Raw genomic sequence first — 16,958 nt, forward strand, 5'->3', positions numbered from 1 at the left:
CATTAAGGAGATGAACATACCTAATGTAATCAGTTATAGCTCTTCTTATCATCCAATATCCTGTGTATCAAAAAGTATAGATTTAGTTAATAACAGATAAGAGAGAATATTAACTTACTCAACCAACTTAATTTATTAAGTGTTATGGAATATCTTGAGAAATCTAATGAGGATATACTTTTCCTTGAGTCGCTTATAATTATTGTTGGTCGAGAGTCATTCTTCTGCTCAATTGCAAAAACACTTGAACACTTCAAATTTTTTTAGTTCTGAAGGAATGTCATAGGAAATACTCTACAGAGTATCTAGAAAGCCATTACATCTCAATGTATTAATATTTGGATAGCCTGTCATAGAGCTATGCTAAATATTCTATGTCTTTTTTTATGTAACTACTAACATTTATTCCACACATAGTTTTATAATTGCAAAATTGGTTTGCAAACTAATCATGTTTAGAACAAAAACCTTTTATGTTCAACAGGAAACCAACTCATAATGGAAAATGATGATAATGCAAATGGTCTAAGTTCTCCTGAAGTCACTCCAACTCCTAAAAGAAAAAGACCAACATCTAATGTACTTGGTGAAAATTACGTTCCACCTTCAGCAGAAAGCCATACCAAAACTGCTGTTGCAATAAACTCTGTATTAAGAAGAGTTTTAACAGATATATCTAACTCACCACGCAATAGCTCTGGACTATCAGCATCTGACCAAATAACTTTTTCATGTTCCACTGCAAGAGGCCAGGAAAATGTTTCAAACAATCCATATCAAGCTCCTTCTTCTAAAAAAGCAAGAAATCTCTCCCCTATTCCATGTAAGTCATATTCTTCATTGTTGTATGACAGTCTAAAGATATTATATGTAATATTTTAATGATTCAAATTAAGCTAACACGATAAATCTTATTCAAAGTGTCAGGAAGTCTATTCAATAAATCTCAGCTAACCTCAACAATAATCGATGACTCCTCATATCTTGCTGAATCTTCTTATTCGAAAAATGATGATATTTCCGGAGCTTCTGCGGCAAATCACAGAAACAAAGGTAAATTTTCATGTTAGAATGCATTTTTTTGGAATAATGGATCCAGATTTCATATATAACAAATCCATGTTGCTATTTGTTCATACTAACTATCCATATTTTATCATAAAATTTGTATCAGATAATCCTTCAGGATCCGTGTTAACATTACAAAAGGATTCTGTTACTGATGATTTCCTTGATTCTCATCATGATTTTATGGAGGATAATGATCTCAATACAGATACAGATGAAGATGATCATTTCTCAGATTATCAAGACTCCACAGAAGGTCAGAGAAATTTTTAAAATATCATACTCAAGCAGATATTCTTATTTCTAATGTCCAAATAATAACAGGAGAATATGAAGACAACTACCAAGAAGATTTATATTGCAGCAGTCAAGAAGAATTATCTACGGATTCTTCATCAGATGAAGATGACTATGCTAAAGAATGTGCTTATAACCCGAAAGAAGCAATTCATCGAGCTAAAGAACGTTTTGACATACTTACTATGTTAGAAAATGCTTTTGGTAAACCTAAGGAAACCCCTGTCATTCCACCTAAGCAAAAAAATGGTATTATTCCAATTTTTGTAATATATTGTTGAATAGGAAATAGAATTACTATAGTAAGATCTAACTATATTTGATTATTTTTTATTCAGCTTATGTTGATGAAGGTGATCCAATCTTTAGTTGTAGCGAGTGTGGTGCTATTTTTTGGTATGGGGAACGCCTAAACAAGAGGAGGAAAACAAAAAATCCAAAGTTCTCAGGGTGTTGTATGCAAGGACAGATAGTCTTACCTTTCCTAAAGGAATCGCCTGAATTGTTGTGGTATTTGCTAACCAGTAATGATGAAATCGCTAGACATTTTAGGGAAAACATCAGAGCTTACAATATGATTTTCTCATTTACTTCTATCGGTGGGAAAGTGGATCATTGTGTTCCTAAAGGTCGTGGGCCTCAGATGTTTGCAATACAAGGTGAAAATTACCATCTCATGGGTGATATGAAGCCAAAACCAGGAAACAAAGCAAAGTTTCAACAGCTGTATATTGTTGATACTGAAAATGAGATTGACAATAGATATAACATTATGAGGTATCTTCTCTGTTAATCTCTTTTTATTAGAAACATAATATTGAGTTTTTCTATAATCTAATAAGTTTATATATTTTTCAGTAAAGAGGGTGAATCTGCCACGCGCCAGAAAAAGAAAAATTTGAACAAAGACATCATTGAAAGTATCATCAAGTTTTTAGATGATATAAACCCTCATGTTGAAGCGTTTAGATCAGCAAGAGACAGATTCAATACAGATTCAGAAGACACTTTTCACATGAGAATTATTGCCAAGAGAAAGGATGATGGAAGGACATACAATCTGCCAACAGCATCTGAAGTTGCACCATTAATTCCAGGAGATTTTCATGAAAATATGGATAAACGTGATATCGTTTTACAGAAGAAAAGTTCAGGGAAGCTAAAAAGAATAAGTGAACTGCATGTTTCCTATCTAGCACTACAATATCCTCTATTATTCCCACACGGGGAAGATGGTTTTAGAGTTGGTATACTGAAAGCTAAGACCAACAGCAAAGGGAATGCTCAAAAGGAACAGAAAGAAGTAAGTATGAGGCAGTGGTTTGCTTATCGTCTTCAAGAAAGGAAACAGGAGAAACATGTTTTGTTTCGTTCTAAGCGCTTGCTTCAGCAGTCCATTGTTGACGCTTACACTATGATTGAGTCAAACAGGCTGAGATATATTAGGAAGAATCAAGCCAATTTTCGGAGCTCTAACTTAGATTCAATCCAAAGGAATTCAAATGCTGGAAACGATGATTTGCAAAACCAAGGTAGAGAATTGAAGATTCCAGCTTCCTTTACTGGCGGACCAAGGTACATGACAAACAATTATTTGGATGCAATGGCTATTTGCAAACACTTTGGATTTCCATCACTATTCATAACGTTTACTTGCAATCCAAAGTGGCCTGAAATTGTTAGATTCTGTAAAGAGAGGAACCTGAAGTCTGATGATAGACCAGATATCATATGTAGGATTTTCAAGATGAAGCTTGATAATCTTATGTATGATCTAACCACCAAGAGTCTGCTAGGAAAAACAGCTTCAAGTATTTTTTAAACTTGTAGCTGTTATTTATATTATTAGTATCTGTGTTTTGAATTTACCTCAAATCTTTTTTATGTTCTGTATTTTTCAGCAATGTACACAATTGAATTTCAGAAAAGAGGTCTTCCGCATGCACACATTTTGTTGTTCATGCATCCCACCAGTAAGTTGTCTACCGCCGAAGACATTGATAAAGTGATATGTGCTGAGATTCCAGATAAGAAAAAGAAACCAGAACTTTACCAAGTGGTTAAAGATTGTATGATTCATGGACCATGTGGTGCTGGTCATCCGAATTCACCATGTATGGTGAATGGACAATGCTCTAAGTTTTTCCCCAAAGACTATTCCAACATTAGTAGGGTTGATAATGATGGCTTTCCAGTTTACAGAAGACGTAACACTGGTACTTATGTCGAGAAGAATGGTTTTCAATGCGATAATCGTTACGTAATCCCATATAATGAGAAGCTATCCCTTCGTTATCATGCTCATATCAATGTTGAGTGGTGCAACCAATCAGGGTCAATAAAGTATCTGTTTAAGTATGTTCATAAAGGACATGACCGTGTCACAGTTACTGTTGAGCTAAGTGACCCGACTGCTGCTAAGAAAGATAAGGACGAAGTCCAGGATTACTTTGATTGCAGGTTTATTCATTAATACTTTAGTTAGTTGTATATATATAGTCTGATTGTGATTATACATCACTTTGTTAATGACAGTTTCTTATTACAATTTGAACAGGTACGTATCTGCTTGTGAAGCTATATGGAGAATTTTCAAATTTCCCATACATCATCGAACAACACCAGTTGTTAAACTTTACTTTCATGAAGAAGGAAAACAACCAGTCTTTTACAAACCAGGTCAAACCAAAGAGAGTGTTATGAGTCGATTAAGCAGTGAAGCTACTCAATTTTTGGCGTGGTTTCAGCTTAACAAGAATCCTCAGGGTAGAAAAGTCCGTGCTAATGCGAAAAAACCGCCAAAGCCTGCTCCTGATCCAACCAAGCTCTTATTTGAAGAAGTTCCAAATCACTTCACTTGGAACAGCAAAGAAAAAAAATTTGTGATCAAAGATAGAGGATTTGCTATTGGAAGGATTAACTTTGTTCCACGTACAATAGAGGATGCTTATTATTTGAGAATCCTCTTAAACATCAAAAGAGGTGCTACAGGATATAAAGATCTCAAAACTGTGAAAGGTGTTGTTCACGAATCCTTCAGAGATGCGGTTTTCGCTTTAGGATTGCTAGATGATGACAAAGAGTATATCAAGGGTATCAAAGATGCAAATTTTTGGTGCTCTGCAAAGTATGTTCGGAGGCTATTTGTCATTATGCTACTTTCAGAAAGTTTAACGAAACCAGAGATGGTATGGGAGGAAACATGGAAGATTTTATCAGAAGATATTGAGCGCAAAAAAAGAAGAGAATGGCAACGACAAGGTTTTGTAGTAGTATCTATATATTTTATTTGGAACTATCATATACAACTTTTATTTTACTAATTTGAATGATTAGCAGTTAATATATTGATGGTGAGTAACTTTATTTTGTTGGTATGTTTTTGTAAATGTTGCAGATCTCCATCTAAGTGATGAGGAGAAACAGGAATTTTGTTTGCAAGAGATAGATAGGCTGCTAACAAAAAATGGAGTTTCACTTACAAAATGGAAGCAGATGCCACAAGTTTCATCGGAAGACGTTGAAAAATGCAATCATTTTCTATTGGATGAACTCAAGTACAACCGTGCAGAATTGAAAGAAAAACATGAAGAAGGGTTGGCTAAGGTGACTCCAGAACAAAAGATGATATATGATGAGATTATGAATGCTGTGAATCACGATACAGGCGGAGTGTTTTTTGTTTACAGCTTTGGAGGTACTGGAAAAACTTTTCTTTGGAAATTATTGTCTGCTGCTATTAGATCAAAAGGGGACATATGCTTAAATGTCGCTTCTAGCGGTATTGCTGCTCTGCTTTTAGATGGCGGTCGAACAGCACACTCCAGGTTTGGTATTCCTTTAAATCCCAATGAGGCGTCTACATGTAACATTTCACGTGGATCAGATCTTGGTGAGTTGGTTACCCGGGCAAAGTTAATTATTTGGGATGAAGCTCCTATGATGAGTAAGCATTGTTGAATCTTTGGATAGAACTCTGAGAGATATTATGAATAATCCAGAGGACAAGCCTTTTGGCGGTAAAGTTATAGTTTTTGGAGGTGATTTCAGACAAGTGTTACCGGTTATCAATGGTGCTGGTAGAGAGGAGATTGTGTTTGCTGCGCTTAATTCTTCTTATATTTGGGAGCATTGCAGAGTTTTGGAGCTAACAAAGAATATGAGACTTCTTGCAAACATTAGTGACCTTGAAAAGCGGGAAATAGAGGAATTCTCAAAGTGGATACTAGATGTTGGAGATGGGAAAATTGCACAGCCTAATGATGGAATTGCTATGATTGACATCCCAAAAGAGTTACTTATTACTCGGGATAAAGATCCAATCGAATCCATCATCGATGCAGTTTATGGAAATACCTTTATGGTGGAGAAAGATCCTAAATTTTTTCAAGGTAGAGCTATTCTCTGTCCTACTAATGAGGATGTCAACAACATAAATGAGCATATGCTGAGTATGTTGGATGGTTAGTTAACTTTTACCATTCCTTATTTATTTTTTTCAGATGAATATGATACAATTTCAATACAAGCTTATATCAAATTTGCATCCATTTTCATTCTGTTTTTAGGTGAAGAGAGAATTTACCTAAGTTCTGATAGTATAGACCCTTCAGACACAAGTGCTGCGAATGATGTCGCATATTCTCCTGATTTTCTGAACAGTGTTAGAGTTTCTGGATTGCCAAACCATTGTTTGCGTGTGAAGATTGGTTGTCCGGTCATGCTACTCAGAAACATGGATCCTAATAAAGGTTTATGCAATGGGACAAGATTACAGGTCACTCAAATGGCAGACACGGTAATTGAAGCTAGAGTTATCACAGGTAACAAAGTTGGTAAGATTGTTCTGATTCCTAGAATGCTCATCACACCATCAGATGCCAGATTGCCTTTCAAAATGAGGCGTAGGCAATTTCCTCTATCTGTTGCTTTTGCCATGACCATAAACAAGAGTCAAGGACAGACACTATCTTCCGTTGGACTTTATTTGCCTAGACCTGTTTTTTCACATGGTCAACTATACGTGGCAATCTCTAGAGTGTCGTCAAAATCAGGTATGAAGATACTTATATCCAGAATATGACTGTTTAAATTATGTATAAGATTATTAATTTTACCCTTATATCAGGTTTGAAGATTCTTATAACAGACAAGAAAGGTAAGCCACAGAGCAAAACAATGAATGTAGTTTATAAAGAAGTCTTTCAAAACCTTCACTAAAGACAGTCATGGAAAGAATCTAAAAGAGTTCCAATTCGACTAGGTAAATATGTTAACTAATCATAATGGTTTTCTCCATTCTTATAGACTAGAGTAGAAGTTGTTTTTATGACTGATGACATTATGTTGTTTTCTATTTTCATTTTCTACAACTTTTCAGCATCAAAACAAGGAATTGAAAGGATGAAGTATACTCAGGACGTGTTTAAAGGGATAAGAGTATGAAAAACATTCTTCTGCATTTGAAGAAGCAACAACATTAGTTTTAAAGTTTTTCATTTTTTGGTATTTCTTTCATTTATTTACCAGACTCGAATTTAGATTATAGAACTTTTTCTTCTTCTAAACAAATGAATGTCATCACTCTGTTTAACTCAGTATATCGATTTTACAATTCTATTATGAATTCAATATTCTAATCTATATGTTTCAAAATCAAATGTTTCATTTGTTACCAAATATAAAAAACGATTCATGCATCAATCAGTTCAATAACATATAGATCAATTTGTTTAACTAATAAACAATAGTGGTCATTATCAATTACATGGACATTTATGTGTTTGTCTACTGTTGCAATCAGCTGTTCTTGAATTGCATGCTGAAGTAGATCAACCGTGTTTAGATTCCTCGCTGATCTTCTTCTTCACAACTCATTGAAATCGACAATTTCATTACCGAGAATTTTATTCAAATCTGCAATCAGCTATTGCATAATTTGTTGTTTCTTAAATCGATTCAATCATCAATAAGCTCATGAACTTAATTAATCAATTTCTGTAACTTATAAACAACAATTTCGGATTGAACTTTACCTTTCATCACCACTCCGACGTGCTTCAATTACTCGAAATATATGAACGGATTGGGCAAGAAATTCAATCTGCGTAGTCTTTGAGGTCGAATTTGAATCCGAAAATTTGTGTAGAATTCGACATTAGTTTTCTCGGATTAACTGTCGGAAATTTCTGGTTTGCGATCTGTTATTTTTTTTTTTAATTTTTTTTTTAATAAACAAACTGGGCCAAATAAACCCAAAAAAATAGCCCACTAAACAAACCAGAGCCAATACAACAATTTCTTTTTTATATCTAATTATCAATTACTACTTTACTTAAATAAATTGTTAATCTTATAAAACAAAATACAAATCTAATGCAACTAAATATATTTAATTATAAAATAATATATACTACATCATTTTATTACCAATTCATGTCTTCAACCAAATTAAAATTCATGTAGTGTTAATCAATATAAATTAAATTAACCAACTATTATAAGGAAAATATACCAAAAATAAATTAATATAGTATTATTTACTTCTACAATTAAAATATACAATTATCGTCAAATAACTACTACACAATATAATGTCCAAATAGTAATAAACATAAAACTATATGATTAATTCCCTTTTATACTAAATTATTACACTATGTTATTTCTTACATGTTTCAAATTAAATGAACAATATATTTCCAAAAAAAAATAATAAAACCCGTGCTGTCATGATCTAGTTTGATAATATATTATTACGACCACTGGTCCACTATTAAAAAAAAATGAAATGAATAAAAAAGGCATTAAGAACCCTAAAAAAAGGGTCTTTAATTAAACGCAACAAACCAAAAAAGTGAAGCTCTTGAAATTCTTCTCTTCTTGTTTCTTGTGGTTTAGGTTTTGAGAGCAAAGAAAAACGAAGACGCGTCAAAGGTAAAGTCAATCATCTTTCTGATTACGTTTGTTCTTCTCCATGGATGCTTCTGACTATCTGTTTCTTCTGGGTTTCGCTTAACCTCGCAAAAATTTTGTCGGCTGCTTTTAATTTCTTCAATTTCTCTCCTAAATTTCGTCTTTTTAGGTTTTCTATTTCATGGGTCTATAAAACCCTAACTAAATCATGTATGTGAGTGTAAAAGTTTTGATCTTTTTGCCTTTTGTTTTTCAGGTACTGAAATGTGTCTATTGCTTCTTCTTGCTTCTGGTTTATGGGTTCCTGCGACATTTTGAGAGTGTTGTTTGGTTTAGGTGTTTGGTGCATTGCTTATATAACTGTTGCAATCTTTGCATCTTTTAGAATCTTTCACTCTATTTGTTAAAGTTCAAGAGTTTGTGTGGAGAGGTTTGCTTGCTACAATGGGTTACGCTCAGCTCGTTATCGGTCCAGCAGGCAGTGGAAAGGTTATATATATTTAGTCCATGTCAAGTTTGTTCTGTACACTAGTTTCATCGTTGTGATTTGACTAACTGTGTTTATGTGTGTTTTGGATCTATCAGTCAACTTATTGCTCGTCTTTGTATGAACATTGCGAAACTATTGGTCGAAGAATGCATGTTGTTAACCTTGATCCTGCTGCGGAGATCTTTAATTATCCTGTGGCTATGGGTGAGTGAAGTTTCCTCTTATTCAATTCCCTTTGAAGGACTTTTGAGTGCTTCTCACTTTCTTGATTTTTATTTGAATGCAGATATCAGAGAACTTGTTTCTTTGGAAGATGTAATGGAGGAGTTAAAGCTTGGTCCTAATGGTGGACTCATGTATTGCATGGAGTATCCCTTTTCTTGTTACATTGGAAACTTGTGAATGTTACTAGCTTAGTACAATCGGTTCTTGAAAAGTTGTTAGCTTTGTGTGTGAAAACAGAGAATTGGAGCATGATATGTTTTGGAAGAGCCTTAACTTTTAATCCATAGGTATCTTGAGGATAGCTTACATGATTGGGTGGATGAAGAATTGGAGAACTACAGGGACGACGATTACCTTATATTTGATTGTCCAGGTACATACATGATCAATGAGTTTATCTCTGATCTATGTTAATATATGTGTTTGATAAAATGTGTGGTTCTATGAAGCCATTTAGTGTTGGCATACCAATACTGGATAGAAGTTGAGTTTGAAGCATCCCTACTGTGTTTTATCTCTAAATTCTGTTAATAGGCCAGATAGAGCTTTTTACACATGTTCCTGTGCTCAAGAACTTTGTGGAGCATTTGAAACAGAAGAACTTCAACGTCTGTGTTGTGTATCTGCTTGATTCACAGGTTTTATATAAGTTCTATTTCCCTTCCACTACTTACTCTTATTGTAGTGAACCATTTTGCCTGACTAAAGATGAATTTTGTTTGGATCAGTTCATAACAGATGTAACCAAGTTTATCAGTGGTTGCATGTCATCTCTCGCTGCAATGATCCAGCTTGAATTACCACATGTCAACATCCTCTCAAAGATGGACCTCTTGCAGGACAAAAGCAACATTGATGAGTATGTATTCCTATTCTTCGCTTTGTTTTCCTTTGTTGTTGTTTCGATATTATTAAATTGCTTTGGGTTTATCGTGACTCTAGTTACTTGAACCCGGAGCCTCGCACATTGCTGGCAGAGTTAAACGAAAGGATGGGTCCTCAATATGCAAAACTGAACAAAGCCTTGATTGAGATGGTATGGTATATGATTGTAATGGATTCTTGCTGATAATGTTGATTATAAAAACTAGTAATTCGATTTCATGATTGCATTTTGTTTCGGTTGTGGTTATTAGGTGGGAGAGTATGGGATGGTGAATTTCATACCCATTAACTTGAGGAAAGAAAAGAGGTAAACTATGTCCTCTCAGTTCATTCTTCTAATTTTATCAAATACGAAATTAACATCAACATTGCTTTCTATTGGCAGCATTCAATATGTTTTGTCGCAAATCGATGTCTGTATTCAGTTTGGAGAAGACGCTGATGTGAAGATCAGAGATGACGATGAAGATTTTGGTGACGATGGTCCTGACCTATAATGTTATATTCGGTTTCTACGACTTTTGTTAAAACTTTAAACAATCTTGGTCTCATTGTTCTTGTTAGAGACCAATATGAGTTTGTGAGAACTTTTGTTGAATATCAAAAGCCATCAATGTGAGACGCATTCAAACTAGGTTGAAACTAGATCAATTTCGTTACATTGAATATTTTTCTTAGGCAACTTTTGAATCCATACAAAGTGCTAATGATTTGTAAGACATCAATGTCTTACTAAATTGTCAAGTTCATACGACAAATCTTTAGCACTTTCATAGTTTACATTCAACAATCAACCATGCCATTCAATGTATGCAATCCGACATACTAAAAGTCAATTCACCTCATCCGGAGACCATTCCATTCAATTTCGTGCCATGCACAGACCGTAGCAACGTTCATTCAGTCAAACCGCAATCAACAAGAAATCGTGCCCATTCAATCAAATTCCAATCAAGTAGCCAACCCACGACCTAAAATGGTTACTTACCTTCCCGAGAGATTCCCGTGAACCAAAATCTTACACTTGCATCACTCATCACAACACATGAAGCAGTCCAGAAAAAGTACAATCAGGACAGACCAAATCCCTGGTGGTTCACACTCATGTGGTTCTCATGTTGAAGAAAACAAGTATACCTAACCAAACCCGAAACAATCCAAACCGTGACTCCAGATTAAGCATATTAAGTAGCTTTGATCACGATATAAACAAAATACCAACACACACCCAAGGGATATAAACTTAGATCTCAAGATACAATGGATCGAGAGAGCCATAGAGAATACCATAGATCACATTCGGAGTCACCTCCATGCCACTGAAAAGAATATTCATATATGCATATATATAAATAGTTTGGAAACAACAATACACAGCTCTCAAGTATTGTGTTTTGATACAAAAATAACCATCAATACATTTTGACATCGTACTCTTAAAGGACAAGACTCAAGAAGGATAATGACAAGGAAAAATTAACAAAAAATGAATGCCCAATTGCTGCGATGTCTATAATGATGCAGAGATGGGTAATCGATCCTGGGAATACATACTCTATCCACAACTATATGCCTCCAACTTGGGCACCATTTTGGCTATTTAATGAATGCCAAATGATTCATCTTATGGGCGACCCACGAACAACATCTCCAAACATAACCCCATGATTTTTTCAGAAGAGTTCTTCTGAGTTGAACTTGTTCCATGCTTCCTGTTTATTGCCATGACAAAAGAGATGATGAAGCCAGCAAATGTGGATTTATAAAATTGTGCGGTTATTCGTAAAATGCAAGGTGTTTTGTCGGTGGCATCTGAAGTAGCAGTGATGGATTTAGTTCAAGAGAGATGGTGAATTCACTTACCTTGAGCATGTCAAAAACTTTCTCAGCAATGTATTTCTGCTGGAGATTGGCACCTTTTTGTTGAACTTTGTCAGGGTGTATACAGAGAGTCGCCTTCCTATAAACTTTCTTGACAGATGCAGCCGTAATTAAATCGGTCAATGAAACAGGCTGCCAACCACATTCTGGCCAAAGAACCTGCTCATTTACAAAACGACATCAGAAGACACTATGGACTCATAACATCAAAGGTACAAATGAACTTCAGAGGTGCAAATAATAAGGAAAACAGACAATATGTCTTACATATTGTAATGTCGAAAGCAGAGCTCGCAGGTTTCCCTCTTTCCCTGCACCCCAACGTTTTATCTCAACATCCAAAGTCACCCCAATCCTCTGAAATCCAGGATAAGCATGATGATTGAACAAAAAAAATTACAGATCCTCTACACTCCAGAATTAAGTATGGTGTATAAACAAAAGAAAAAAAAAACAATGAGACAGCTCCGAAAGGTGCGCAATTTCTTATGCTAATGGCTGCAAGAGGCCCCAGACCCAAGTCTCTCAACAAAGCAACATGGTTTGAGATGGCACAACAGAGGAAGGAAAAGGAGAAACCACATGTAAAAGATTCAAGCTGAATCACGTGGTAAGGAAACTTACATCTTTCTCTACTTGTTCTCTTTGTACTTGAAGATCACGTTCATTTTTCTCAGCAAGTGCTTTCGCCTGATTGAGAAAAGAATTCATGTTATAAAACGTACCGCCAAATCTTGTGTCAATGTCAGATAACAAATCCATCAAATAAAAGCTCTAATGATACATACAGCCCGCTCCTGTGTCCTCTGGTGGCGTTCCAGCCTGGCACGTCGTCTCTCTTCAGTTTCTCCATCAACATCTTGAAACCCACCAGATTGGGTAGCTGAAGCTTTTTTACAACACAAAAGGTTTCAGTAGGTTACCAAGTTAAAAAATATGAAAAAAGTGCGTAGTGAAGGAATATTATGGATGAACCTCAGAAATTGCACTACCTCCAAATATTGAACTGAGATCATCAACAATGTTTGTTACTGAAGAGGCCTTTCTCAAGTTCTCTGTTGGGCCAGAAGGCACTCGCGAAGATTCCCTGCTAGATTCGAAAGATCCTCCTTTGTTCCATGAATCCTGGAAAGGATCCTGACATACAACCAGAGTTATAGGAGTCAAATCACCTGTAAAGTACTTAAAGCAGAACAGAAGTAGATAATCCCATCTCACCAGAGGGTTGGTTCTCTGTCGTGGAGCACTGTTTGGTCTAGAAATTGAGCTAAAGAAGGAGTCAAGATCATTGTTATTTTCTTGCTGCTGCTTAGCTTTAGCTTGGGCAGCTGCCCTTCCACGTGCCTCAGCAGCGGCCCTTTCCACAGCAGCTCGTTCTGCCCTAACCCTTGCTTCCTTCTCCCGCGCTTCAGCATTCACCCTCTCTCTAGCTTCTGCTGCAGCTTTCTCAGCCTTTTCTCTAGCTTCTGCCGCAGCTTTCGCAGCCTTTTCTCTTGCCCCTGCAGCTGCCCTTTCACGTGCTTCAGCATGGGCTCTTTGAACCGCTGCTCTTTCGGCGCGTTCTCGGGCATCGGTAGCCTTCCCAACAGCAGCTCTTTGAACTTTCGCATGAGCTTCAGTGGCTGCTCTTTCGCGTGCTTCTCTTGTAGCCCTCTCTACCGCCTGTCTAGCCAACAGTCTTTCCCTTTCTCTCTCAATTCTCTTCTGCTCTCTTTCTCTCTCCTCTCTCTCCCTCTCCTGCTCTTTTACCATCTCTGCCTCCCTCTCTGCCCTTTCACGGTCCAATCTCACTTGATTTTCTCTAAGTTCCCTTTCACGAGAATCATAATTCTCTGTTTGATCTTCTTCTCTATTTCTACTTGCCTTCAAATTTTCTTTCACTCTCCTTTCCTTAGCATGCCTAAACTTTGCTTCTGCTTTATCCATGGCATCCTTCATGGCAGCAGCTGATGCAGCGGCAGCAGAAAAAATATCTGAATCTTCACCAGAGGGAGGATCAGGATATCCATTAGCAGCGGTCTGATTTCTGCCAATAGAAAAATCGTCAAGTTCATCCATTTGAGATGCTGTCGGGCTATTTACAGAAGCTCTAGCTGTGCTAGGAACGTGTGAGTGGTTAGTAGAGGTCGGTATAGAAGGCTCGTTAACCCTCTTTTTTATAGGACGTGTAGGTCTTGGTGGTGGAGGTCTCGTAGGTGGCGGAGCACTCGTAGGTTGCGTAAAGAGGGGGATCTCGGATACAGTAAGCCAAACATCATCAGATGACTCAAAACTTCCATTTGAACTGGTAGGTGGCGGAGCACTCGTATTCTGTGGCTCTAAAACATCATCAAATGAAACTTTCTTAGAACGGTAACTCCCAGGACTTTCTACTGGTGGTGACTGGGAGCCACTGATGTTTCCTGGTGGTCTTAAAATACTCTTGCCTCTACTATTCATATCTGGCCCTGGTTTTCCAAGACTATTTAGAGGATCAGTGTCAACAAACACTCCTTCGTGGACAGATGAATCAGTTTTTCTGCTGTTGAATTTACCAATATCCTCCAATGGATCAGTGAACCCTCCCGTGGAAGGTTCTCTAGGGCTTGATGCAGACTCCTCCAAGACTACAAATGGGTCTTCTTCCACATTGGAAGATGTCTCGGCAGTCCGATACGGAGGTTTCTGGGATTGACTTGTTGTCTCTGAAGTTGTCCTGCGCAAAAAGAGTAGAGCATCAATCAATTAATAAACAAGTTATGCCTATATCAGCAAAATCAAAATGAAGTTTTGCATATAAAAAAGTTATGCTTCCAAGGATAAGCAAAAGGTTCAAGCTTTTAAAGATTTTCTAAGTTAAAAGAATGCACATAAGAGAACCTTGTATAGTATGCATTAATATAGTGTATGCTACATTGCATAAAGATTATGTAAGCGTGATGGCTCTAAGCTTTATACCCTAACTAGTAGAACCAAATTTGAAGAGCAATGGCACTACTGTTATGAAAGCATGATGTCTCTAAAGGCACTTGAGTCATTTTACACAAGCAAGCTCTCAAATTTGAAGAGCAGGAGACAGGAGCAACCCTAACTAGTAATCACAGATCTAGGAGAACCAAATTACAAAGGCAATGACCCTGGCCACAGAGAAATACTACATTTCATGCTCTAAGCTCAATACCCTCGAGTCATTTCACGCAATCAAGTTCTCAAATTTGAATAGCAGCAGTGAGTGACCAAACCCGGGAATCAAGTCATCAAAAATGAATATTACCGTTTAGGAGGAGGAGAGCTAGTGCGACCAAACCCGGGAATCAAGTCATCAAAAATGGAGCTAGCCTTCTCCTCTCGGTCACTCTCTGTCCCTCTCTTCCCCAAATTGTTGCCCATGAGATCATCAAAAGGAGAACTGTTCTGTTTCCTGTGCTTAGGAGGTGAAGAGAAAACATCATCAAACCTAGCAGATTGAGAAGAAGTGGATGGGATTTTGAGCTCAGGAATAGACTCAAACACATCCTCATCATCATACACAGGCTTGTCATAGACCGGCATGGACGACGCCGGTTTGGATTTGGGTTCCTTGAACATAGCATCATAGTCAAAAGCAGAAGCAGGTGGAGAACGAGAATCCCCAGAAGAGGATCCGTACTTTGGTGGTGGTCCGCTAAACACATCTTTGAAGAGAAGATCATCACCATCTCGACCAAGATCGTCAAACACCGGCAAAGATTCCGACTTTTTACCGGCGGCGTTGGCGAAGCTATAAGAAGAAGCGAAACTGTTGAAATCAGAAGCAGAAGAGTTCGATTGAGCAGCCATGGGAGCTGATTTGCCCTGAGGTTTCAAACCGAAGTCTCTCGCTAACAATCCTGTGAAATCATCCATTGGGTTCCTTCAATTCCTCTACCTCCGAAATCGAAAAGCTTTAGATTTGCCCAACAGAAATGAAGACGAGATTATCTTCAGATCTGAGTCGCCATTAACGAATCGGATCAAAGCATTTGATTTCAAAAGAGCTCTCTTTTTTCTTCGTTTTTCCGACTTGTTAATGGTTTCTTCTCCGATTCGTACAACATGTTCCCAGTCTTCATAATTTCTTCGTTTTTGCTAAATGAGTCCTAATGTTTCAGAATTTACATACTTGGTCCCCAAAATCTTACAAAATCCATTTTTTCGGGTCTGCTGACGTCATCAGCCTGTAAAAAAAGAGAAATAAACATAATAATAAAACGGATGACGACTAAATACGACTAATATTTGCCTGATTCCAAAAATGGAAAGACCAACACGGATGACGGAATTACGGCCTATTAGTCTTTGCAATGTTGGGTATAAAATTATATCGAAGATCCTTTGCCAAAGACTCAAGACGGTGCTACCAAAACTGATTTCGGAAACACAATCGGCTTTTGTAGAAGGACGTTTGATTTCGGATAATATTCTCATTGCACAAGAGATGTTCCATGGGTTGAGAACTAACCCGTCTTGTAAAGGCAAATTTATGGCCATTAAAACGGATATGAGTAAGGCTTATGATAGGGTGGAATGGATTTTCATCGAGAAGGTCTTAAGGAAGTTGGGTTTCTGTGAAAAATGGATTAAATGGATAATGTGGTGTATTACAACGGTCCAATATAGAGTTCTTCTTAATGGACAACCTAGAGGACTAATAGTACCAGAGAGGGGTTTACGACAAGGAGACCTGCTCTCACCTTATTTATTTATCCTTTGCACAGAAGTGCTCATTGCAAATATTCGGAAAGCTGAACAGGAAAAATTAATTACGGGCATCAAAGTGGCAAATGCAAGCCCTTCAGTTTTACATCTGTTATTTGCGGATGATAGTTTATTTTTTTGCAAGGCTAACAAGGATCAATGCGGGGTAATTTTGGGGATTTTAAAGAAGTATGAAGAGGTCTCGGGACAACAGATTAATTTTTTAAAATCCTCGATTCAGTTTGGACACAAGGTAGATGATGATATCAAGGAAGAAATCAAATCTACCTTAGGTATCACTAATATCGGTGGTATGGGTTCTTATCTCGGATTACCGGAGAGTTTAGGGGGCTCCAAGACAAAAAATTTCTCTTTTGTTAGAGATAGACTACAAACAAGGATTAACGGATGGTCGGCCAAATTTTTATCAAAAGGCGGAAAAGAAGTGATGATTAAATCGGTAGCTGCAGCATTACCAACTTATGTTATGTCGTGCTTCAGA

General features: G+C 36.9%; 2 protein-coding genes across 3 annotated transcripts; one reads left to right on the forward strand and one right to left on the reverse strand.

The window, feature by feature from the left end:
* Window positions 1–8,105: 8,105 nt before the first annotated feature.
* Window positions 8,106–10,539, forward strand: LOC9299291 (GPN-loop GTPase 3). 2 transcript variants are annotated; one of them, XM_021020055.1, is made up of 10 exons: window positions 8,106–8,301; window positions 8,537–8,769; window positions 8,866–8,974; window positions 9,057–9,138; window positions 9,283–9,368; window positions 9,530–9,633; window positions 9,724–9,854; window positions 9,938–10,031; window positions 10,132–10,187; window positions 10,266–10,539. In XM_021020055.1, the coding sequence occupies exons 2-10, from the start codon at window positions 8,725–8,727 to the stop codon at window positions 10,375–10,377; spliced, it is 819 nt and encodes a 272-aa protein (XP_020875714.1). In that variant the 5' UTR covers window positions 8,106–8,301; window positions 8,537–8,724; the 3' UTR covers window positions 10,378–10,539. The 2 variants fall into 2 exon arrangements, with proteins under 2 accessions (XP_020875714.1, XP_020875721.1); XM_021020062.1 differs by having other exon boundaries at window positions 8,666–8,769.
* Window positions 10,540–11,194: 655 nt separating this feature from the next.
* Window positions 11,195–15,843, reverse strand: LOC9299292 (auxilin-related protein 1). Its single transcript, XM_021020048.1, has 8 exons — window positions 15,015–15,843; window positions 12,980–14,456; window positions 12,754–12,898; window positions 12,550–12,650; window positions 12,386–12,451; window positions 12,029–12,118; window positions 11,744–11,920; window positions 11,195–11,592 (listed from the first exon to the last, which is right to left on the reverse strand). Exons 1-8 carry the CDS (start codon window positions 15,623–15,625, stop codon window positions 11,554–11,556), a joined length of 2,706 nt encoding a protein of 901 aa, XP_020875707.1. The 5' UTR covers window positions 15,626–15,843; the 3' UTR covers window positions 11,195–11,553.
* Between the last annotated feature and the right edge of the window lie 1,115 nt (window positions 15,844–16,958).

Source organism: Arabidopsis lyrata, assembly GCF_000004255.2.
Source record: "Arabidopsis lyrata subsp. lyrata unplaced genomic scaffold ARALYscaffold_9, whole genome shotgun sequence".
NCBI classification, from domain to species: Eukaryota; Viridiplantae; Streptophyta; class Magnoliopsida; order Brassicales; family Brassicaceae; genus Arabidopsis; species Arabidopsis lyrata.

Coding starts and splice junctions, on each gene's coding strand:
- LOC9299291 (XM_021020055.1), top strand. CDS start 8,725: ATGGGTTACGCTCAGCTCGTTATCGGTCCAGCAGGCAGTGGAAAG. Junction 9,369..9,529: donor CCTTATATTTGATTGTCCAG/GTACATACATGA, acceptor TTCTGTTAATAG/GCCAGATAGAGCTTTTTACA. Junction 10,032..10,131: donor ACAAAGCCTTGATTGAGATG/GTATGGTATATG, acceptor TGTGGTTATTAG/GTGGGAGAGTATGGGATGGT.
- LOC9299292 (XM_021020048.1), bottom strand. CDS start 15,625: ATGGATGATTTCACAGGATTGTTAGCGAGAGACTTCGGTTTGAAACCT. Junction 12,119..12,385: donor GAGAACAAGTAGAGAAAGAT/GTAAGTTTCCTT, acceptor CCTGGATTTCAG/AGGATTGGGGTGACTTTGGA. Junction 11,593..11,743: donor AAGTTTTTGACATGCTCAAG/GTAAGTGAATTC, acceptor GGCAATAAACAG/GAAGCATGGAACAAGTTCAA.